This window comes from Phaethon lepturus, unplaced genomic scaffold, assembly GCF_000687285.1.
Source record: "Phaethon lepturus isolate BGI_N335 unplaced genomic scaffold, ASM68728v1 scaffold15409, whole genome shotgun sequence".
In the NCBI taxonomy this organism is placed as follows: Eukaryota; Metazoa; Chordata; class Aves; order Phaethontiformes; family Phaethontidae; genus Phaethon; species Phaethon lepturus.
Genome location: NW_010565648.1, coordinates 8,151 through 31,581, shown reverse-complemented (window position 1 = coordinate 31,581; position 23,431 = coordinate 8,151). Strand labels below are relative to the sequence as shown.

The 23,431-nt window shown below is 37.8% G+C and overlaps 2 protein-coding genes across 3 annotated transcripts; one reads left to right on the top strand and one right to left on the bottom strand.

Moving 5' to 3' along the window:
- The first annotated feature begins 296 nt into the window (after nucleotides 1–296).
- On the top strand, nucleotides 297–7,255 carry LOC104614686 (actin, aortic smooth muscle). Of its 2 annotated transcripts, XM_010295249.1 has the most exons (8): nucleotides 297–456; nucleotides 2,177–2,305; nucleotides 3,656–3,766; nucleotides 4,252–4,336; nucleotides 4,428–4,589; nucleotides 4,822–5,013; nucleotides 5,992–6,173; nucleotides 6,957–7,255. In XM_010295249.1, the coding sequence occupies exons 1-8, from the start codon at nucleotides 328–330 to the stop codon at nucleotides 7,098–7,100; spliced, it is 1,134 nt and encodes a 377-aa protein (XP_010293551.1). In that variant the 5' UTR covers nucleotides 297–327; the 3' UTR covers nucleotides 7,101–7,255. The 2 variants fall into 2 exon arrangements, with proteins under 2 accessions (XP_010293551.1, XP_010293552.1); XM_010295250.1 differs by lacking the exon at nucleotides 2,177–2,305 and having other exon boundaries at nucleotides 328–456.
- Nucleotides 7,256–8,876: 1,621 nt separating this feature from the next.
- On the bottom strand, nucleotides 8,877–20,440 carry STAMBPL1 (STAM binding protein-like 1). The gene is made up of 10 exons (XM_010295248.1): nucleotides 20,357–20,440; nucleotides 19,243–19,460; nucleotides 17,779–17,854; nucleotides 16,246–16,341; nucleotides 14,582–14,936; nucleotides 13,856–13,980; nucleotides 12,829–12,966; nucleotides 12,068–12,180; nucleotides 10,398–10,497; nucleotides 8,877–9,187 (listed from the first exon to the last, which is right to left on the bottom strand). The coding sequence occupies exons 1-10, from the start codon at nucleotides 20,438–20,440 to the stop codon at nucleotides 9,131–9,133; spliced, it is 1,362 nt and encodes a 453-aa protein (XP_010293550.1). The 3' UTR covers nucleotides 8,877–9,130.
- Nucleotides 20,441–23,431: the final 2,991 nt, after the last annotated feature.

The following is a 23,431-nucleotide window of genomic DNA, read 5'->3' as shown; positions in this document are numbered from 1 at the left end:
GCCGCAGGGCTAGAAGTCTCCTCTGGAATCCCCCGGATAATCTCCAGTGCGCACAGCCCTCTGGCAGATGTGGCTGAAACCTCTTGTGCTTTCAAAAGGAAGCCAGTTCCCTCGTACGGCCCCGCAGGCCTTGCGATTGCCGAAGGAGTGCCATACCTCTCTTTGCTCGTCTTGGTTCTTTTCATACAGCCACCTCTGTCTTCAAGGGTGGGTCTGCTATGCGAGTATGGTTTGGGGTTTTTTGTTGTTGTATTTTTTTTTTTTTAAATTCTTTCCTGCTGTTGCCATAGGCCGTTTCAGGAGGGCCTGAGGACGTTGACATAGAAGATGTGCGAGGAAGAGGACAGCACTGCCCTTGTTTGTGACAATGGGTCAGGGCTCTGTAAAGCCGGCTTCGCTGGGGACGATGCTCCAAGAGCAGTTTTTCCTTCCATTGTGGGTCGTCCCAGGCACCAGGTGATGAACTGCTTTGGTTATTCCATACTGGGCTTGTAGAAGGCTTTGCTGCCCCTAGCCCTGCACCCCAGAGTCACCTTCTCCTGTGTTTGGGACTAGCCCAGCCCTGGGTCATCATGTTTTGATGCAAATGTTTTCAGGCAAAATGAGTCCAGCAGCGTGCTCACCTGAGTCAAAGCAGGTATCTTGCCTTGTGAGAGGAGTCAGTCTAAAATTTTTCACTCCCTTATGTGCCCTCTTCACCCTGTCCCTTAATTTTGGGTTACACAGAGAACTTGCTGAATAAAGCTAGTTTAAAAAAAATCACAAAAGCCCAACACAGAAGTATCTGGGAATTTTGACTGCCCTAAAAGCTGATGATAGGTGATGTGTGGAAAACTAAAGGAGGAAGGAGAAGTTTTCAGTCAGCTTCCTATTAACCTTCCTGACTTTATTCATTTAGCTGTATCACAAATGGGCACCTGTCTAGGGTTGAGATTCTTTAGCTTCAAGGTTTACATTTGAGTATATGAGGCATTCCAGTTGATTTTAGTAGTTTGAAATATACCTATATTACCTGAGCTGTTAAATATAGAGAGTTCCTGAGCCAGATCATCATTAGCATGGTGTGTAGAGCACCTTGGCTAGGCCAGGACAAATGAATCCTCCTATTTAGTAGATTCACCTAGTTGCTTCTATGCCATCTAAGGACCTGGTGAAATGCGAAGAGGTAAACTGGTTGTAAGATGCAGCACTTTATATACCCAGCAAATACATTTTAAGCTCTTCAGGGCAGAAGAAATATGTGCCTGAGGCCTCTGGGCATTAATATAATTGAAAAACATATTCAAATGCCAGCTTCTGTAGATAGTCTGAATGGTATTAATTGCTCAAAAACAAGCCATATGCTCACAGTTGAAACAAACACGGCAGATTTCTAGAACCTTTCTTTCCTGATCACGTATCACAGATAGCATTAGTGACCTGAAGGAAGGATCATCCCACCATAAACTGCGAATCTGGCTTGCTTGTTTCTAAGACAGGGCAGTTAGAGATGCCAAGATTTGGAGTGTGTAATGACTCTTCTGATGAGAGTACTATGCACTCAAAGCATCCTACTATATACTATTTTTTTCCCCCAGTATTTCTAACTTTAACACAGAGATTACTGTATATCCAGAGTAGTTTCCAGCTTCTGGTCCATGGATCTACCAGATCCATGAAAATACCCTAAATCTACTGGTATAGGTTTTTTGTTTTTTTCTTTTTTTTTTAAATCGACTGTCTGTAATGGCAATATTATAGTGTTGAAAAAGAAGATTAAAAAATGTTGAAATTTAAGCTTTGGGAAATGTAAAGTGTGTATTGTATCCATCTTGACCCTTAGATGGCACAACATCACTTTCTGCTTTTACTCCACTTTATTATAGTTAGCACACCATCCCTAAATAATAATGAACATTAAAACAACCCTATTTTTCTACTTTAACTTGATGAATTTTAACATTGTACTTGTGCTGTTTGCTTAAACTGTACAGGAAACATGAACTCCAGAGGTTTAAGTGAACTAAACAATTAATTCTGGAAATTAAAAAGCAATGAGTAATTCTCCATTCATTAGTATTTGTAAAGTATTTTGTAACTAGTATTACTGGCAACTGGATTTATTTCACAGCTAATGTTCTACCTACTTGGTGACACTTCTCCTTGAGAGACTAACTCCATTTGTGTTATTTTATAGGGTGTGATGGTTGGTATGGGTCAAAAAGACAGCTACGTAGGTGACGAGGCTCAAAGCAAGAGAGGAATCCTGACCTTGAAATACCCCATAGAACATGGCATCATTACAAACTGGGATGACATGGAGAAGGTATTTCAGCTTTGAAAAGTTGATGTATATCACTGGTAAACAGAAATACTTTAATCAAATGTTTACAGAATACCTACTAAATTTTAGATGAAAGCGTCATGCTATCAAGTATGGTTTGATAAGAAGGTTGTTAACAACAAAGGTTAACTTGCATCTAAAGCTGAAGCATTACTAGGAGTGCATCAAAGTAGTTATTGGGAGTTCTTTTACTCCAGTATGATCTATATACATCTTTGCATTGTCAAGATGAAGAAAGAAAAAGGAAAGAAAAGGAATACCCTCACTTTGCTAGTAAAGAAATGACATTTAAGAAGGTATCTGCTTCTGCAAAAATGCAAAGCATGTATGTAATTTTGATGTGAAGGGCACTATTTACACACATACTTTTTAATGCTTGAAACCTTAACAATATTGCAGTGCAATGCATCCATTCCAGAGCCGGTATTTGGATGAAGGGCTTCTGGAAAGAACCATGTTTACAGTTGTAGTCTGTACAGTTGACACAATTTCTAAGATGGTATTTTTATTTAATATTGTGCTGTGGGAATAGGGCTATTTGAAACAGCTGGGACATCACAACACACTGCAAGTGTATGGAGTCACACAGGACTTACTCATTCTCGTAGCATTGTACCTTTTACTTGGAAAGACAGCAAAAGCTTTCAGAAGCCTAACCTATCAACCAGTCTGTAATCACCACCAGCTTGAAAACAAGCTTGGAAAAAACTTTTTGGCCTTTAGAAAGTCTCTGGTGTTTTTATTTCTTATTGGTGTATTAACCTCCTCATTGCAGTCTACTGGGCCTCAGAATTTTATAGCTGGTAGGAATGAGCAATGAGGAGGCGATAAACACAAGTTGACTTCCAGCCTCACAAGCCATTTGCCTTCATTTCTTTTTATGAAGTCTTGGGCTGGCCTTCGCAAACCAAAAGATGAAACTGTTTTCAAGAGACCCGTTATCTATGGAGCTCCACTGCATAGGTCTGCATATGTTCTAGAGTTGTTATGGAACTGTTTAACTTTCAGTCATTATTGAAATAGAGTTGCTGGAACCAAGTCTGTCCTGCTCTTGTCTCTTCCACTATAAGAATAACATATTTATTCTCATTAACTTCTGTGTGTTTAAAAGAAGTTGTATATTACTAGCAGTAAAACCTGAGGATAGTGATTTTCTTTCTGCAGTTACTTTGATAATCTCTATGAAGGCAATAAGAACAACTGCGTGAGAAACATTATTAGCCTGTCTCTATGGCTGTAAGCAGAGTGCTGGAGCACAATACCTGTCTGGAAGCGATTCTGAGCTGCTGGTTGATAGCGTTTCTTTCCTTTGTCTTCTCCCATTGTTCTCAGATCTGGCATCACTCTTTCTATAATGAGCTCCGTGTTGCACCTGAAGAACACCCGACTCTACTGACTGAAGCACCACTGAATCCCAAAGCCAATCGAGAGAAAATGACCCAGGTAAGCTCACACTGAAGCTATGGAATAATTCCAACTTTGTGAATTCAACAGGATGTGAACTTCATTGTTTCAGTTAGTCGTGCTGTCTAGTAGTCTATCTCTCTATGGAAGATGGAAAGTGCATAGTGACCACTTGTCATATTTGCCTATTATTACATTTACTTTAGAAAGTCAGTGTATCCGCTTTGAACGTGAATACTTCAATCTATCCAAGCTTTATGTCATCTTAATCTCTGCTTATGCCCAAACTTATTACAAAATCAATATGTGCATGTGTCTGTATTCATATGTTAAAGATATAGGCCAGATACAGGGAGATGTCTTTATACAACAAATATTTTTGGGTTTAGATTTTGTATTTTGCTTCCTTGTTATTACCAACCATCAAGAAATATGAAAATCTTGTCTTCTCCCTCTCTTTGAGCATATTGCTTGACTAAGCTAAAAACTCTAGTGTTAAGGCAATTATTTTAATTGCATTTCAGATTATGTTTGAGACTTTCAATGTGCCAGCCATGTATGTAGCTATTCAAGCTGTTCTGTCCCTCTATGCTTCTGGACGTACCACAGGTAGGCCTCTGGGGAACATGGCATAGACATTAGAAATAGTTAAGTGTGTTGATGTGCACCTGGGAATGAATCATGTGTTATCTTCTCAAAGGGATTGTTCTTGACTCTGGGGATGGTGTCACACACAATGTGCCAATTTATGAAGGCTACGCCTTGCCGCATGCCATCATGCGTCTGGATCTGGCTGGCCGTGACCTGACAGACTACCTCATGAAAATCCTCACGGAACGTGGCTACTCCTTTGTGACCACTGGTAAGGACATGCTGCTGACTGAAGAGGAGAGGTCTTTAATGTGCAATGTTTCTAGTGGCCTTAGAAGGACTAGCAATTGATCTGCAGTTGATTAGATACAAGAAGGAATCCAACAGGAAAGTCCCCTGCAAGACTAGCAGAGGGGAGGGTGTTGGAGAATGAAAGAGAACAACCTGTCAACATGTCTGGGTCCTTCCTGAATGACATTCTAAAGATTGAATTCTCTTGACAGCGGAACGTGAAATTGTCCGTGACATCAAGGAGAAGCTCTGCTACGTGGCCCTGGACTTTGAAAATGAGATGGCCACTGCCGCCTCTTCCTCCTCTCTGGAAAAAAGCTATGAGCTTCCTGATGGTCAGGTGATCACTATTGGAAATGAACGCTTCCGCTGCCCAGAGACCCTCTTCCAGCCATCTTTCATTGGTAGGTTGGATGATTGTTCTGCTTTGGTAAACTGCACGTAAATATCAAGTCCTTATTTTCATTTGATTGCGTCCTATTGCTAACTCACTTAAATGTACACACGAGTATGGCCTAGCACCTGTTATATTAATAGTCTTTTAGAACAGCACTATTAATATGGTGGGAGGAACTTCCTGTCAAACAATAAGGCAAAATGCTTTCCCAAAACAAACCCTGAATGTTTCAGGGCTTCTGGCAGTGGGCCCATGCCATTTTGTATGTTGTGCAGTTGGCTACTATTGAGAAGTATGGCTGCAAAGCCACTTTTCTAAGTAGTGTGAGGATCATAGTTTAAACATGCTTGCGTGGAGGGGGCGGGGGGGAAGCACTACTTTTATTTTTCAAAAAGACTGCTCCAAATCCTGAATCCATGGTTCATCACGTTTGTAGAGCAAAGCCAAAACCATGCTTGCTAATCAACAGCCATGAAGGCAGACTTGCAACAAGGTCACACAGAAATACAGTGTTGGTTCTGCCAGTAGGCAGAATTTTAGCTCAGAAATAGATGAAGTAGTTGCATACTTAGAGGTATTAGGACATATTTTGACTGTTCTGTGTCTGAGCTGGCTCAATGTAAAAAAAAAAAAAAAAAAAAAAAAAAAAAAAAAAAAAAGAAAGCAAATGATTCCAAGACCATATAAGGAATTCTTAGGACATTTGAGATTGCCTGCAAAAGCCTAGTGGAAACTTTACAATTCCACACCCCTAGCTGTCTTTTTAAGGAAGACTTGTGTGTGTAAGAGGGATAGGAGGGCTGTACACCAAGGAACTCCCAAGCAAATAATTTAGACAACTGCAGAATGACTTTCCAGATTTCCACAGGTCTGAAGTTTGATGTCTTCCAAAGAGACACTAAAGTTCCTGTAGTCAGTTCTGTGCTAACAATTTAAAGTTTCTGTACCAAGTTGCTTCCTCAGTGTTCTTCGGTGTCTTCCCCAGGCATGGAGTCTGCTGGCATTCATGAAACCACTTACAACAGCATCATGAAGTGCGATATAGACATCAGAAAGGATCTTTATGCCAACAATGTGCTGTCTGGCGGCACTACAATGTACCCGGGTATTGCAGACAGGATGCAGAAGGAAATCACCGCTCTGGCTCCCAGTACTATGAAGATCAAGGTATGGTGCAATTAATTGTAGACTATTTGAGCTGCCATTTACAAAGTCCTCAAAAATCCAATGAAACATAGCAACACTTTACAAAGTAAGTGCTTTGTACATGTTTGGAATCCTGTCGGTACCTTCTAGCAAATAATCGCCACAGGGTAACTTTGTTGCTGGAAGAAGAGAGCCTTCTTTCTTTTCCTTGTTCAGGGTGAATTCTGCAAACTGCCCCAGCATGGCCTCAGCAGCGTAAATTTTACTCTGGGGCCATGTGTGAGCTTCTTCAGCCCTTTTTGGCTGACAGAGATGGGAGAGAAGAAATGCTGGTTTTGTCCTTGGCTTACAAGTTCAGAAAACAAAGAGTGTCTGACAAGCCTGTCTTCCTTCTGCTGCTTCAAATCTTCTGTTCCGTGCTTTGCAAACATTTTATCAATCAGCTATACTAATAAGAGTGCTCCATAGGTCACTCGTTTTTCCAAGCTCTCCTGGGCTATCATTATATGTTTCCAGAGCAATTATCTCCCCTTTTCTCATATGCAGTCATGAATACACAAATGCACTACTCTTACTGGGCATACTGACTCAGGCAGAGAAATTGAGGACTTCAATTCAGACTTAAAAAGTTGTTATTTAACTTTACCGCTTGCAGTCATAGCTAACTGTAATGCCAGGATGACACTAGCACACAGATACAATGTTTTCGTTAATATCAAATACCACTGCTTTAATATTTTTGTCTAACAAATGTATTTTATCCACAATGGCCAGTTGTACTTAGTGCTTTTATTTCTTACACAGATCATTGCTCCTCCTGAACGTAAGTACTCCGTCTGGATTGGAGGCTCTATTCTTGCCTCCCTGTCTACTTTCCAGCAGATGTGGATCAGCAAACAGGAATATGATGAAGCTGGCCCATCCATTGTTCACCGCAAATGCTTTTAAATTGTTTTATCTTTATATGCCTCATTAGTGTATTACTGTGAATGTATTCAGGAAAATACATTCTTATCATTTCATTCCATAAATCCTTCATCGTACTAAATCTAATTAATTGGATACTATGTATTTTTTTGAATAAATTTTAAATATGCTATGAACTTGCTGCTTCTATTTAAAAAAACACACCATCATGCATTTGTGGAGGTACATTACAGCTGGTTTGAAGCTCCATCTTGTGACATGAATTTGTTACTACACTATACTGGGCTTAATAGAAAAAGTGGTACCTTTTGCTCAATGATACCAATATGCTAGAAAATGCTCAGGTATCAGGCTGCACGTTGTCAAGGTTTAGCCCCAGTAAACCTTTTAGTCTGCAAACAGAACCAATCTTGCTTTTTCCAGTTCTGGACAGTACCAAAGGAGCATAGCATCTGTTCAATACTAGGATGAGCATGGGCACTCTGCTTTGCATCTGCTCTATCTAGAAATATTATCTGACTGCATCACTTACTACTTAATTTACAGCTGTCATGCTGGAAAAGCTAATTTTTTTACAGTGTGTGGCCCAGAAGTGTATGACATGTACTACAACAATTCTGTGTGTTTTCTTTAAAGAAACAAAACCTGTTCCTTTGGGAGCATATCTAAACACTAATATTAATTAGCTTGAACACATGACTTGACTTACTTTCCTATCATATGCCCTCAGGATGAAGTGCAGCCTATTATTTTTATGTTGTGATTTCTGGCAAGGTCTAAAGGATAATTAAGCTGGCTTAATACACTTTCTCTTCAGAACCAAGGGTGTTGGTTTTTTTTGGGGGGGGGATGTTAATGTAATCCAAGTAGACAAAATAATTTAGACAACTGATATGCAACTAGAATTATATGCACAGAAGCTGAAGCCAGTAATACTGCCTTAAAAGTATATATATATATATATATGAATAAAGAATTAATGGAGACAGACCTGGAAGAGGTCAGTTCTAAGGAACTTGCAGCAATCTGTGTTCATTAGAGTTCAGGATAAAAGGATGCTATTTATTTTTGTTACTTAGACAGGAAACTAAGCTCAACAGCTTACCCTGCGTGCCTGTTACTTGTTATCTTTCAAACTGTAAGCTCTTTGCGACAGCATCTGTTTTTTACCATGTCTGCATAACCCCTGGGTTCCCAATCTTGTCCAGCTTCTGACTGTTAGCACATGTTCCAAACGTTGTTGTACTAACCTTATTATTTAAAGTATAGGTCATCTAGGTTCTTGGAATAGATACTAAATAAACTCTTGTTAGAGCAAATAACTTCGTATGGTTCTTCCTTCTAACTCTGTCTAGATCTGTTTAATCTAACTCTAGATAGAACCAGGGAATACCTTTCAGAATAAGAACTTGATTTCAAATACAAATTTCTACTAGAGGGGTGCTTGAGAAGACACATTTCTCCAAGGGACTCTAATGCATCTCTGCTATGCCAAGATGTGATGAGGGTCATCTCTCAGGTAAAGGACTTGTGTTTTCCACTTAATAACTTAGCCCAAGCTTGAGCTGTACAGGGATTGAATGGGGAAAAGGATGAAACAATAACAACAAAATCACCCAAACTGATCTATTTGACTCTACTACATATAATGTAAATTCATGTAAGAGATGCAGTGAAGACATACATAGTCTGGAAGTCACAAAAAGTCAACTTACTTTCTGAGAATTAGAGATTTCTAACAGTAAAGTAATTAATGCCAACAAGTAAAAAACCAAACATTACTTTTTTTCAACACAATTACTGTTGTTTGACATTCATTTTATTGTTGTGTTTTATAGGTAAGATTTGTTTACAGATTCAGAGGTAATGCCATTGAACTCCATCTTGACAGAGCAACAAAATAATTCCAAAACAGCCTACAGCAATAAATATTAAACCATTCAATCTAAAATGTATAAATATAAAAGTCATTTCTGAAAGTGTAGGAAAAACAGGAATCCACTTTTCTGTTTTGGCCATTTGCGTAGTAACATCACTATCTTCCATCTGTATCACCTCAGATCCAGCACAATTATCTTTATGTCTTTCCCAACCACATGGGTACATGGCTGCAGAAGAAGTCAACCCATTACTGACAGAAATCTGTTTCAGTAAAATAGCACATAAGGGCTATTGCTTCCTTTTAATTTTCTGAGCCTGCTTAATGCTACACCTATCTATCCAACTTTGATTGTACCTGTCACTATGCCTGTTCACAGGCAAACCTGATTGATCATCACAGGTATAGACTGCTGAATAAAGCAAGGACTAAAACATGTGATCAGAAATAAATTTCTAAAGAGGATATTGTTTAGTGCTTAGCCTGTGAAACAGCAGATTATAGTTCTGTGCTATCCTTCATGTTTATAAATGAGCTCAAGGGGCCAGTAACTTCATTGATGAACTAAGTCTGTAAAGGACACTGAAAAGAACCCACCTGGAAGAAAAATCTTAATTTTTCAGAGTTGGACTACCTTCTCATTATCCCTACAGTCAACAACAAAAGAACAGAACAAAGAAAGAACCCCAATCTTTCCTTTTGAGGAATCATTCTGACATTCTGGGAGTCCTACAATGTAATTTCCAATGTCTTTCAGCATTCTCTGCATTCAATCATTTTATTTTGAGCTATATGAGATGCTCTGCATTTGAAGTGAACCCCATTTAAAAAAAAAATCTTAATTATTCAAAAGGTAAAGATTGTTGTCTTCCAGACAATAGTGACATTTCTGACAACTCTGACTATACTGTTCAGCCATACATATAACATACTATGCTATTAAAACATCAAAAGATAGGGTAGTTATTGAGAAACAATTATGAGAAGCTGGGGGAAAATTTTGGGCAATGAAGGAAATAAGGCATAGTCTACTCATAGCTGCACTTTTTAGCAGCTGGTTTGTTCTGTTGACACACCACAGTTGGGGAAATGAACTTAATCTCCCTATGCTGAATCTGTTTAAAAACTTAAGAGCTAGGGAATAACACCCATTTAAAACTGTGGCTTTTGCTTCTTCTGAAAGTAGGTAAAAAGAGGTGACTGATGGTAACTGCCTCTGGTTACCCACTATTTGAATGGCTGTGTGTAACACACATCTCATGGCTGCTACTGACTGCTTAAGTAGATTCCTGATGTCTGCCTTGGTCAGTGAAGTAAGGGTAATGAATTATTAAAATGGGGGAAAAAGTATTAAGAAACCTAATCTGAAGTACATATAATTTCTGCTTGCAACAGAACCAAATTTGAATACTCAAAACCATGTTGGATTACGTACTTACATTAAATAACCTAGGGTCCTTTGTATGTGGATGGAATCCCTTCTTTTTACAAGCAGAAACTTCTACCATGCCAGCATTAGTAAGTCTGAAGATGCCAGTGCTGGAAAGCAAAAGATGAAACTACGGTTACATACTGCCCCCATAATACAACTCCAAGGTTTCACATACAAATTGCTTAGCTTAATAGAAGGACAACAGAATGGTACTTAGTGACCTTTGATACACAGGAGCTAAGGCTGGGTTGGAGTCTTAAAGATATTTGAAATCAAGGGGAGCTGTATTCCTGTAAAGAAAGAGATGATGGGGGAAGGGGAGAAAAAAAAACCCCATAGTACTGGTGCTATTCCCATTAGGCAGGTTAGCCTACTAAGGGCCAAGGCTTGTTTACGCAGGAACAGATACAAACCAGAAACTTAGGAGTTTTGAATTGCATTTCACTGAAGTCTAGAGGGGCAACTTAAGAGAACAGCCTTTAAACTAGCTGTGTAAATGACTAGTGAGAGTACACATCCTTCCCTCTCTTTTAGGTAATCAAGTAATACAAAGCACTAGAAAATGCACTGCTGCATATGTATGTCCTAATACTAGTATTGAATAAAAAGTTAGAAAACCCACCCTTCTGTAAAAAACAAATACCTAATAACTACAGGACAGCACCTGATTAATAAGTGTTACAGATATAAATAACAGGTTAGAGAAATAGGAGTAACAGGTTAGAGCTGGTTACAGCACAAACTATGAAAGAAATTTGCAAGAGCAGAGATTTGAAAAAGTGTGCAGACATTATGCTCTGGCTTACAAAGCCTAGTGCTTGTGCACTTGCCCCTCAATCTTCATTTACAGCTCTGCTACCCGAGTGGCCCATGTGGGAAGTTAGGCAACCAGAATGGGATTCACAGAAGTCATCTACAGGGACATAAGATCAGGAAGAAAGGCACAGTCTAAACAATGGAGTTAGCCCTGGGCCCTTGAAACTCCGAACACACCGAAGCAGAGGCAAAAGTTGAAGTTGGAAGGAACCTCTGAAGATTGTCGAGTCCAACCCCCCTACTACAGCAGAATCACCTTGAGCAGGTTGCCCAGTCCAGCCAGGTTTTGAATATCTCCAAGGTTGTAGACTTCACACCTCTCTGGGCAACCTGTTCCATTATAAACCTTCACATTAATTGTTATGCAGTTCCAGCTTTTTCTAGATACTTATTGTTTGTATTTTATGAAATACAAAACTAGGACCTTATTATAAAAAAAAAAAAAAAGGGTGCTCTCTATCCCTCTGCTCCCCAAACTGCAATTTTCATATCACCCTAGGGAAATCCGCTTAACCCCACCACTTCCTTCATCAGACAGAATGACGAGAGGTCTCTGGTAGGGCACTGGCAATGAGGTCTCCAGAAGAACAACTCCTGTCATTACTACTTGGTTGAGCAGAGTATAAAAATAAATAACATTTAAAACCTGGGGCTGGGAGGGAGGAAGAAAGAGAAGCCAGAAACAGTACTATGCATATAGACTGACTGGAATGCAAGTCTAAACAACTTTGAGAAAACAAAAGTTACAATACAATATTCCTGCCCTTCATTCCAGTTGACATGTTCTGTTTGCATTTGATCAAACTAAGATAAGGAGCAGGGGAAAATATCTTAATATTACTTAGAAAAATCAGAACTCACTCATTATGCTTTGGTGAACAAACAATTGCAATGGCCTCTGGCAACATTAGCTGATAAGAACAATGAGTATGAAGATCAACACTGGATAAGAATGCAGTTTGTGTTGGATGTGTCTACAAAAAGAAAGGGAAAACTCAACATCATGAAATATTTCTTACAAATCAAGGTCGACATACATTCAAGAAGGAACAATAATTTATAACAAGTGAAAGAGTCAGTACTTCCCCAGTTAGGTTTCTTAAGTTCCTATTAACCCAGATTCTATATTGTCAGGGTGGCTTTTCAGTATGAGGTTTATGGAGGCACATTCATAACCAGACGTACAAGCAATTTTCTGATCATGGGGGGAAAAGCATGGTATGAAGAAGCACAAGACAAAGGGAAATGACTTGATTGTCCAAAATGGGTAAGAGTGAAATTAATATAAAAAGCTTAAGAAACGCAAAGCCCTCTCCCCCAATTTTTGAATACAGGAGAAAAATAAATGGCATTAGAAAGTAATAAAATACCCCTAATCCAACATAAACAGAAGTTGCACTGGCAAAAGCAGGCCCATTGTGTCAACAGGATCCCTCAACTTCATTAAGAAATATTCATCTGTGGAGAACATTAGAGCTTATTTACAGCACTACAATTAGAATTAGGTGAGCAAAAGAATTTGGATTATTCCAGTTATTTCTTCAGTTTGTTTTTTCTAGGGTTTCTTTCACATAGTATGCAGAGCTGATATAGATTCTGGCTTTTCTATGAGTCATACGCACATGGATCCAACCCAAAGTGAGGAGATCATACTGATCCTGAATACCAAATAATTCTTCCACATTCTCCATGTCGCAGTAGTCTGGTCCTGCAGATTGCTTTGGCACTATTACATGGGTAATAGTAAATTCATTATGTGTCTGTAAAACAAACATTGACTTAGACTGGACTAAATGAACTAATGAATAAATACTAAATCAGAATCTGAAAGATGTTGGCCTATCAGCTAAACCAAAGCAGTATACCTCCACTGATTCCAGTGCAGCTATACTGGCTTACTGCACCTGAAAACACACCTTAGCTTTTTAATCATGAAAACATATAGGGAAGTATTAGTAACAACATGAGACTGTTGGATTTAAGTGCTTGCAGAGACCAGTGTGAAAAGGATGTCCTTTAAAAAAATTTAAATAATGAAAAAAGAGGTTTAAGTCTACTATAATTATTTTCTGTGAAAATTGAAACATCACTACTCTTGCTATTCTTTCTCTTTATACAATTCAAATACAAAGAATTTTAAAGATGATGTCCAAGTGTATGCCAGCATCAGCCATGACATCTTTCCCTGCTGTGAAAGGACATTAATTGTTATCTAGGTCAAAGGAAAAAACCAGCCTGAAAATCAGATGTTCTACAGCTTGGGGTGGGGGGATTTTCTTCTTTTTTGTTGTGCCATTATGCATTTGATGACTCCACTAGATTCTAACAGTCTTTATGTTTCATTGTAAGTGAGGTTTAGTTACAGGACCTTAGATGAATGCCAGAGAAAGTACTCGAAAAGCCTGTATTGTATACCATGCTGAAAAACTTGCTACATTTTATCATGACAGCAGTGTAACTTTGATCAAACGTTTCCCCAATAAGGCAAACCCACACAACTGAAATGACCGCTCAGATTATAGTATTAAGTTAATTACATTAAAGGCTAATGATTTAGATCTGCTTTTGCTCTGAAATTGATATATTATAGGAAAATACAGCTCTATCAAATATGTATTTCCCCATACAAGTGCGAGGGTTAAACTGTACCAGTTTTCCACAGAGAATTCCGCATGTCTCTATTCCTCTTACTGTGTTTGCCTCCGCTAGCAGCAGAAATTTGTGACAGAGATCCCTGGGCAAAATGACGCCTCTGAGTGCTTCAGCCAATTGAGCTAACAAAAAAAACAAACAAACAAAAAAAGGAGAGATAAAAAGGCATTTGCAGCTTATACAGTGAAGTTCCCTAAAATAAGGAAATATACATAGTTACAGGGAATTATTAAAAGTGAAAGAACTATACTTAACACATCACAGATTTCTAATGAGAATAAATATGCAGCACAAGCACTTCAACCCTAAACTGAGGTCACCAGCCCATAAGATACACTCCCTAGCTTGTGCCTGAGGTGACAGTGAGCTGATGCGATTTCCCAGGCCAGGTCTTTCCAGGGTGAACCAATGCAGGTTCTGCTTCTATTCCCTTGAAGTCCACAGCAAGATTCAGACTGCATTCCACGTGAACACTAAGGCTTAATCTCTAGATCCATCTATTGGTACTCAACTGGAAAATGTGAGACTGTGTAACTAACCTCCTCTCTTAAAATGAGGAAACTATATGGAACTGTTGTGTGCACATCAACCTGTTCATGCTTATTTCACTATGGACATCCTCATGGCAAATAAATAGATATGCATATGCAATATGTGGACTGGTGGTATAAGAGCAAAGAGGCAGATAAAATAAAAAAGGAAAAAAAAAGTCTCCGCACTTACTCTGAACAGCACTTAAAGTAGCTGCTGGCTTCAAGATTCGGTTTACTGGAGGTGAATGTCCAGTGCAGCCAGATGTGCTGCTCCTCTCTTTTTTCTCAAGCAGTGCAGTAGATAAGGAACTGTTCTCTGGTACAGAAATACAAGATAGCATACTTCCATCTATCTGTTCAGACATAACCATGCTCTCTTTGATTTTCTGATCTCGAGCTAGTTCTTGCTTCTTAAGCTGATCCTCAAAGAATTGAAATTGTTCTGATTCAAGCTGCTGTTGCCGCATATGTGCAATTCGTTTCTTCTCTGCCTCTATTAGCTTTTGATGCTCTAGTTTCTTCAGAAATTCAGTTTTACATTTGTTCTGAAACATACGCAAAATAGTGACAGTCTCAGAACACTAAAAAACACTCAAAAAATGAAGGGAAAGAAGCAATCTAGTTGTTTAACAAAACCATAAAATTCTGTCATTAAAAAGTAAGTATTGTGGAACCTGTTTGATGAACTGGCAAATACAGCTGTAACCCCAAAAGCAGTACGATGTGGAAAGAAATACAGTAAGTATGGAATTCCTAACACAAAACTTCCAATCTGCATACCTCTGTGCTCTGTTTTACTTCAGTAGTGATAGCATTTGCCTCATTTTCTCATTATAATAAAGTAATTTAAAAAAAAGTTTTCAGAATAGTGATGGTAAAGAGATGAGACACAAGTCTAAGTCCTTACAACTTCCCATGCAACAAGAGATCCACGAGCGCATGGGTTTTCTGGACAGATTTCATAATCCATATTGTTATCTGGTTTTGTTGCTTGTTGCTGCTGTTTGGATAGATTGGTCAACTTTCTCCTGCTATTTTCTTTCCTCAACTTTCCCTGGATTGCTTAACCTGACTTTGGTGCATAGCCTCCCCAGCCTCAGACACATTAGGTGCCTTCTCTGCTCTAGTCTATGCCCTCTTGCCCCCAAGCCATGAACTGCAAGTGAATCTTCAGGTTTCAACAGCCTTTCCTATTCCATGGTAAAGGAGAGCATCAAGCATCTCCAGAAGCAAATGAGAAAATCAGCACAAAGTCATTTCTTAAATGTCATGAACAAAACAGAGCAGGAAAGAAAGCCTCAAACCAATCAGTGACAGGAATATGGGGTGTAGGGTAGTTTGGGTTTTGGTGTTGAGTCAATTTTAAGGGAAGAAAGGAAAAAGATATTTTTTCTCGGGTGCTCTTTCCAAGACAAGTTTTTAAAACTACAGATCCTGTTTTCAGTGACTTCAATACACAAGACACAAGTATTAACAGTTACTTGAAGACTCAAACAGGATCAATTCAAACTTGAGCACACTCAGAGCCAAGGGACCTTTTCCACATACTCATGTAATTGTGTCAACAGTATCTTCTTTATAAACAGAATGAGAGTCTACTAAAGACCTGTTTGGATATTTGTAGACTGTTCTTAAGTAAATATCACAGGACATTTATTTCCAAGCACACACTTGCATTACTTGTTTTCAAATGACCAACTGGTTAGATTCTGAGAAGTGAAGAGTCATCCTAAGCAGCCCGTGAAATGCCTAGGTTCTTGCACAACTGGTATTTAACTGCTTAACTTTTAATAAGTTTTATATGACAGGAAAATATTCATACCAACAGTGATTTAATACCTATATAAAACTTACTTTGTTTTGCATGTATTCTTGATATTCTAAGTTATATTTTTTTAAAAGATCTCTCTTCAATTCATCTGTCCGTGGAAATGCAATCTCCTTCAATTTCTTTGGTGTGGGATGGGGGAGAAAGATAGATAAGTTTACTTTTCACTTTTTAAAAGAACCACCTGGAAAACAAAGTCAGCTGTAATACAGATTTCAAAAAAAACAAAGCCATAAAAAAATACTGTTCTTCTCCCAGGAAAGAAAGGATGAAATACACACTAAATCATCTGCTTATGAAACTTCTATAATACAGTGATTTCAATATAGCTATATTAATTTATGTCAATGATAGGTGCGATATGACTACTTCGTTATCTCAATGAAAGATTAGTTCTTTTTCTAGCAATCTCTTATCTCTTTTTTTAATAGGTGTGTGATGACTAAGCTTTTTTAAAAATTACATCTACAACAAAAATGTAAGTCCAATTTTCAGTGTTTCAGGTAGGATCATCACATTTTTCTCTGAGACTCCCTGGACAGAAATATTACTGAATATATCCATTTCCAGGTGGGGAAAAAAAAATGTTTATTTGTAGAGATAGCTACATATGTAGCTTAATATGACAGCCCCTGCAGACAAAATAATTTTGTTTCCTGAAACAAAACCAATGTCCACTGTTTTCTACCAATGCAGGGGCTACAACAAAATGATTTAGAGGCAAGGGAAGGAAAGAGACCATGTGGTTAATCCTACTGCGTGTCACAGGATGGAACATGTTAGATGCCCTTTCTCAACAGGGATGTTTTCCTAGATTGTAGGACACAGTCAAAAATTTGACATTAAGCATTTTGGCTTTGAAAATAATGTTATTCAACTTTAACAGTAGAGAAAGCATGCAAATATGGCAGCATGAAGCAAGTGACATGCTTATTCTAATAATTCTCATTGGGCAATTCCAGATATTTTAAGCTCAGTATAAGGCTGTGTTTGAAATTTCTCTTTTAGCAAAAAAGAGGAAGAAAAAAAGTAATCTTTTAATTTTTAATCTATCTTCTATACAAATGGAGGAAAAAAGTTCTGGTGAAAACTAAGTAAATACATATTTGGTAATAAAGGAAGCAAAAACATACTTTGATTATTTAGCAAGGTAAGCAAATACTGCACAGACACTAGTAATGCCATACGTCTCTCTCCCCCTCTGTTTGCAATAGTCAGTTTGGATCATTAGCCACTCACATAATTGGGACTACAATCAAACTACAAGTACTGTTAAATCGTTCCATTTTTAGTATGTAAACTTTCAGAAATAGATGTACCTAGGTTTCTAACAATCTACCAACTTATTCAGAGACTGTTCTCATTCACCTTGTAGAACAATAATTTAATTTCCAGTAATGATCAAATGGTTAAACCAAAATAAAACATGAATGACTAGTGGAAATTCAAGCTGTGGTGACTGCAGTGGGCTATGTGTGTACTGGGGGAAAAGTTGCTAGGAAAGAATGGAAAGATTCTGGGCGAAACATTTCTTAAGGGCCAGAAAGCCATAACCCTACCTTAATGATAACTTGTTTTTCTGGTACTGCACATTGGTGATAGTCTCGGTGACTGGGCAGCTTTTCTACAAACAACCTAGAAAATTAAACATTCATGTGTTCACCTCAGCAGCCAGAGGAATATTTACAATAGCTTTTGTGTTGACAGAAAAATCATATTCACATAACTGTTAAACACTGAATTCCAGATGACTTGGAGGAGGTTTCTACACGTTTGTTTAAAATAACGTTTGAATTCTTGTATAGACTTGTATGGGACACTTAGGGTAATGACAGGAGATTATTTTCTACATCCGAATGTATTTTGGCTTTTATTAGTAGTGGGTTGGGTTAAAAAAAAGGACTAAGTAGCAGCCAGCACCTAAAAATAGCCCTCAAAACCACCCTCCACTGTAGCCAGTGTTAATAAATGTTATTTCTGCTGTCTTTATCTGTCCTCAGCTGAAATGCTGAAACTTAAATGAGAAGTTGAGAATGCAGCACTGACTACCGTTAATGCAGTTATTTTTACCAGACCAAGCTGCACAGCTAACTGCAGTATTATTAACCTACCCAGACATCTAAATTATGGCAACACTCAGCTGCAAGGAGCTTGGAATACACAGCTGCTATCATTCTTTCAGCAATTTGTGCAATGTTCACCTGCAGACCCTCTTTTTACATACAATTAAAATTAAGTGGAATAAGAAAGTTTTGGTCTAGTTTTCAGAGTATGAGGAAAATAAAGAGAGGGAAGGATGTTTCCTATTATGAAAATTTTAAAATACGCATATAAAAAAAACACCTTTCAGAAGTAGCAAAACAAACCAATGAACCCTACAGCAAAAGTAGTTAAAAACTTTAAATCTGCCACTAATATATATTTCAGCTAGCTATTTTGAGAGTTGTAATGAAAGCTGTCAGGTTTTTTTTTTTGGTGGGAAGAATAATCATGCAATGAACATATATATTGTGGATTTTGCATTTACTCCTGTAAAAAGCTTAATCCTTTTGGGGAAGAAAAGTGAAGAGGCAAAAAGCCATTTATTCATGTTTCTTAAGTGCTGTGCAGTACTACCATCTTTAAGATCTGCAGAAACTCATAGGTATTAACTATTAAAGGCTCAGAAATCTTGCCTAAATGTTTGTTTTTAAGACATGCACTCTGTTTAACCAACATGCTGATAGATACAAAATAATCTGTGGGAAACAGTGCTCGTAGTATAGCTTGGTACAGTAAACTTAAACTTCTGTACATTAGGTTAGTTCACACCTGGCAGTTAGCAGATAGATAGGACTACCATACTAACAGTTGAGGTGAAATTATAACAAAGCCTGTGGTTAGAGTAAAGATCTCAAAAGAACAAAGCTATTCTGCAAGAAAACACTAAAGATTTTTCTCCTAAAGTGCCCTGCTTTCACTGCAGTTGTTCATCTCAGTTTACTCAGAATTATAAGCTGTAATGACTACAAGTGGTTTCTTACGTTATAAATTTATTATAAAAAACAAAAGCATTCTCCAGGTTTCCCTCCTCCATATATACTGATGCCATCCGCTCCATCTCTACTCCAGATCTAAAGTAACGACGCGGAGTGATATCTTCATTGATTGTGATATTGCTGCCAAGTTTGCTCAAGGCACGTACTCTCTCTTCTGGGGTCACAGAGATGTCTGTATGGTCAGGAATAGCTACTAGCTTTTTCTGAAAAAGAACAGAAATTAGCAAGGAGAACTAGATATTATGTTTCACTTTCAGTAAGTGATCTCATTCAACAAACTCAAGGGAAATCAGCTTTTTTCTCAAAATGGTTTCTGCACTGCTAGCCACAGTTGAAACATGCCAACATGTTTTCTCAATTGCAAATAAATTGTGATTACAATTACAAGTAAAAAGTGATCTTACCTCTCTCTCCAAATCTTCACCACAAAAAAATGCCAGAAAAAATTAAAAACAAAAAAGTTAAGTAAACCCCTGTAGAAATTATCAAAGGCAACACAAAGTGTGTCCTCTTTAGAATCCCCCCTACATGAAATTCTATAAGGTTCTGCCTTAAGTTATTTCAATAATTTGGTGGAGGGCCTGAATACTCAAACTCTTATTACATTGTGTGTGAGGTATGACTGCCAGGTATAGTTCAGCTAACAGAGAAGTACGTTTCCCTGGTCAGTCAACAGTTCACTTCAAATGTTCATTTCCAGTCTCAAAAGAGGCAGTTAAAGTCTAAGAAGTTAGTTCTAACTCTACTGAAGAAGAAGCATAGCTGCTTATTATAATCATTACCTTCCTGTTAAGTGGCTAAATAATTGGCTACTGCAAGTTGTTTCCTCTTACTTTAATGAAAATTTTTACTCTTTCTATTCAAAATGTGCACTTCTTAAAAAGCTGATCACTGAAACAAGCTAAAACCCCATAAACCATATATCTAGAAATAAAATAAATTCCAACAAAACAATCAGGCAGAATGTGGGAGGAATTGGCAGCATGCAGGAAAAGACCCTTGCAGCTGGCAGCCAACACTGCTGAGCAGCTCTCTTGAATTATTTCCTATTTGAAAGAGAGAGTGCTCAGCCATTAAAGTATTTCTTTGTAATACATACCAACGAGCTGACAGTGAATGGTTGTTCCATGTTGTTCTCTGTCTGCAAACCAAGGAGATCGCTCTCTTCCTCCAAAGTCTCCATCTGACTGCAAAGGGCAGTATCAGTCCAGTGCTGAATATTTGCAGCCAGCTGTCTCAGGGTTTATCAGCCCAAGGGAAACTTGAACATAGACACGTTGATTGTGGTTGTGTGCTGGAAAAAATAAGACAAATCATTCAGATTAGAAATGCATTCACATATCATGTAAGTTTGCATGCCTGCACCCATTCATTACTTTGGTATCACAGTACTTGCATATTTAGTAATAATCTAAAATTTACCAGGCATCTAGAATTTAAAATGGGAATGCATGGGGGCTTACAGGACAGTTGTGGACTAGCTGACCTGCTATAATGTTATTACAGTGGATTGGAACACAGTATAACACATTATTTTTACCATTTTTCTTTTTCAGAATCTGCAAAAAAACCCAACTTCCAAGCATTAAGTGAAAAACTCAAAAGTTCAAAAACTAATCACAGAACCTGTGCTTCCTTGAGCATATATTTTGACAAACATGTTTATAAGCAGTGTGAATCTGGCATCTTTTTTCCCTGCTAAGTCTATAATTAAAACATAGCACACAAACTCATATCAATAATATAAAGCAGAGAAAATACTTCAAGCAGCATGTGTTTCACCTGCACAGATCACCAACTTCAACAACACTCAAAATACAATGAACTCTGATGAGTCAGCTGGCAGTAATTGCTCCTTGCACGGTTCTGAACAAGTAAAGACAAATATTTATACATGTGGTCATCAGAAAAAAAATCAAACCAAAACACACACACACACACAAACCACCAAAAAAACCCAACTCTGAAAGGGAAATAAATTATTTAAATTACACTGGAAGTATGAAAATTAAGCTCCTAATGTATTTTTTCACTTCTGTGCACTCAGTCTAAACAGATTTGATCCTGAATGTCGAAGGCACTTATGTGTTGCAATAAATATGCTTTATGCTTTTGTAAAAGCATGAAGAGTGGGTTCAGCAAAGATATTTTCTCAGCACACCTCTTTCTAGAGGCCAGAGGACTCTAACCCAGAGTAAAACAATCCTAATGTGTTTTTAGCTGTCTGTACTTCTCAAGTATTGATTTCTGTATTTGGGTCTTCCTCTTTTTTTTCAAAAACTAACATATCTATTAGATCAGTCTTTAATTTTAACTATGAGTGCAAGTACTACAGGAGACATTAAATTCATTTAAGTAATACACTTTCTTTAAAATAATCATAATCATCCTGTTTTACTTGTAAAAAAATCCTTACTGGTATACTCATTCCACTTCATTAAATCAATCTTACTCCGCTTTTGTGTACGACCATTCAAACTCAATGAACATATTCTTGCTTGACTTTATACCCATGTTTTCCATTTTCAAGATTTTTATTCTCATCATCAGGTATGTCACAGATCTGTGAATTCAATTTCAAGACCTGTTTTTTTGAAATTAAGATATTCAAAATGCTTGCACAGTTTGTGACCAAAAAAAAGGAGCATGGCTTATACACTCAAGACATCAACATTAGTTGTGGTTGCAGTGCTAATGGAAAGAGTTCTCTAAATAATTTAATGTTATATACATGGAGCTCTGGTATAAATGATCAGTTTGGCAGGAGAGCCTACTCACAGACTTTAGAAAGGCCTCACGGGATCACAATAATGAAGTAGTTTTGCTTTAGCCTACATACTGCCTTATGTCTAATTCCACCCAAAACCCTTTTTCCACTGGACCACTGTAGATGTTGGAGACTGTGAAAGGAGATGGCAAAAAGCTTGTCCAGTGCAGAGCTCAGGTTAATCTTCTGCGCCTGCAGCTCAGATTCTAAGCAGAAGTAAAATCTTCAATAACAGACTCTGCATTCATGTGCTCTGTGTGGCTCAGGAATAACAATTAAAAAAAGATATGAAAGCTAAAAAGTATATGTTTTAAAACCATCTATTCACTCACTTATCCATTACTTGTGGCTTTGGGTTTTTTTCTTTATTTCCCCTAGAAGCAACTGGGAGATCTACAATAGCTGAATGGAAGGCTGGTTTTGGTCTAAAGTATGCATCCAAGTATGACAAACTGCAAAATAGTCTAGTAATTCAATTTATATTAAAAAAAAAAGTTCAAAAGTAAAAGTTACAGAAACATATTTCTATTCAATTCCTGATTTGAATTAACAGCTTTTGAGCAAGAAAACTGCTTTTCAAGCACTTTCTCCCTTACAGACTTTCTCCAAAATGTAGTGAGGAAATAGACACTTTAGGGAATGCTCTTGAGATGCTTCCCTACAGAGGGCATTCTCCATATATCCTCCATATAAGAAGGTTACATGGAGCATATGTTTCTTTCAACTATTACTACACCTTGAAGACCTTTCAGCCTAGCTGGTAGGCAAGTGGCAAAATGTTAGTGCAGCAAGTGTGAAACACGAAAGCCAGAAATTGGTGTTTTGTTTTGTTTGTTTTTGGGAGCCAGTATTCCCAAAAAGCTCTTTGTTAAAGAAGCCTATGGTATTCCCCAGGCAAAATCTCTTTGGAACTGGCACAGGGAAATATCATGAAATCCTTTACTTGCAAACATTTCTCATCTTAGTTGCCTCTAAGAATGTTGAAGTTATAAGTTATTTCAGTGATTTTTGTTAACCTAAAGAAGCATTCAAAATTAAAAAACAAAAAAGTGTAGTACCAGGTATTTTAAAGAGGAGACATCTGGTAACAGCAGAAACTCACACTTCCTCAAAATTGTATCAGAGCTTTGAAAGGATGAAGAAGCTCTGCAGAGAGCACAAGTCAAGGCACAGTGCAAGAGCTTAGCAGAAGAATAGCTGCAAATAAAAGAGGAAACAGACTTTTAAAATTTGGCTTCAGGAGCACATTAAAAAACAGACACTGCAAACAGAGAAGAACTACTAGGACAAATTTGTATCACTTTTACAAAAATGTCAAATGAGGATCAAATATATTAGCTATTACAGGTGGCAACATAATTAAAACAAAATCCTAAAAGGAACATGAGCTGTCTTATGACTACACTC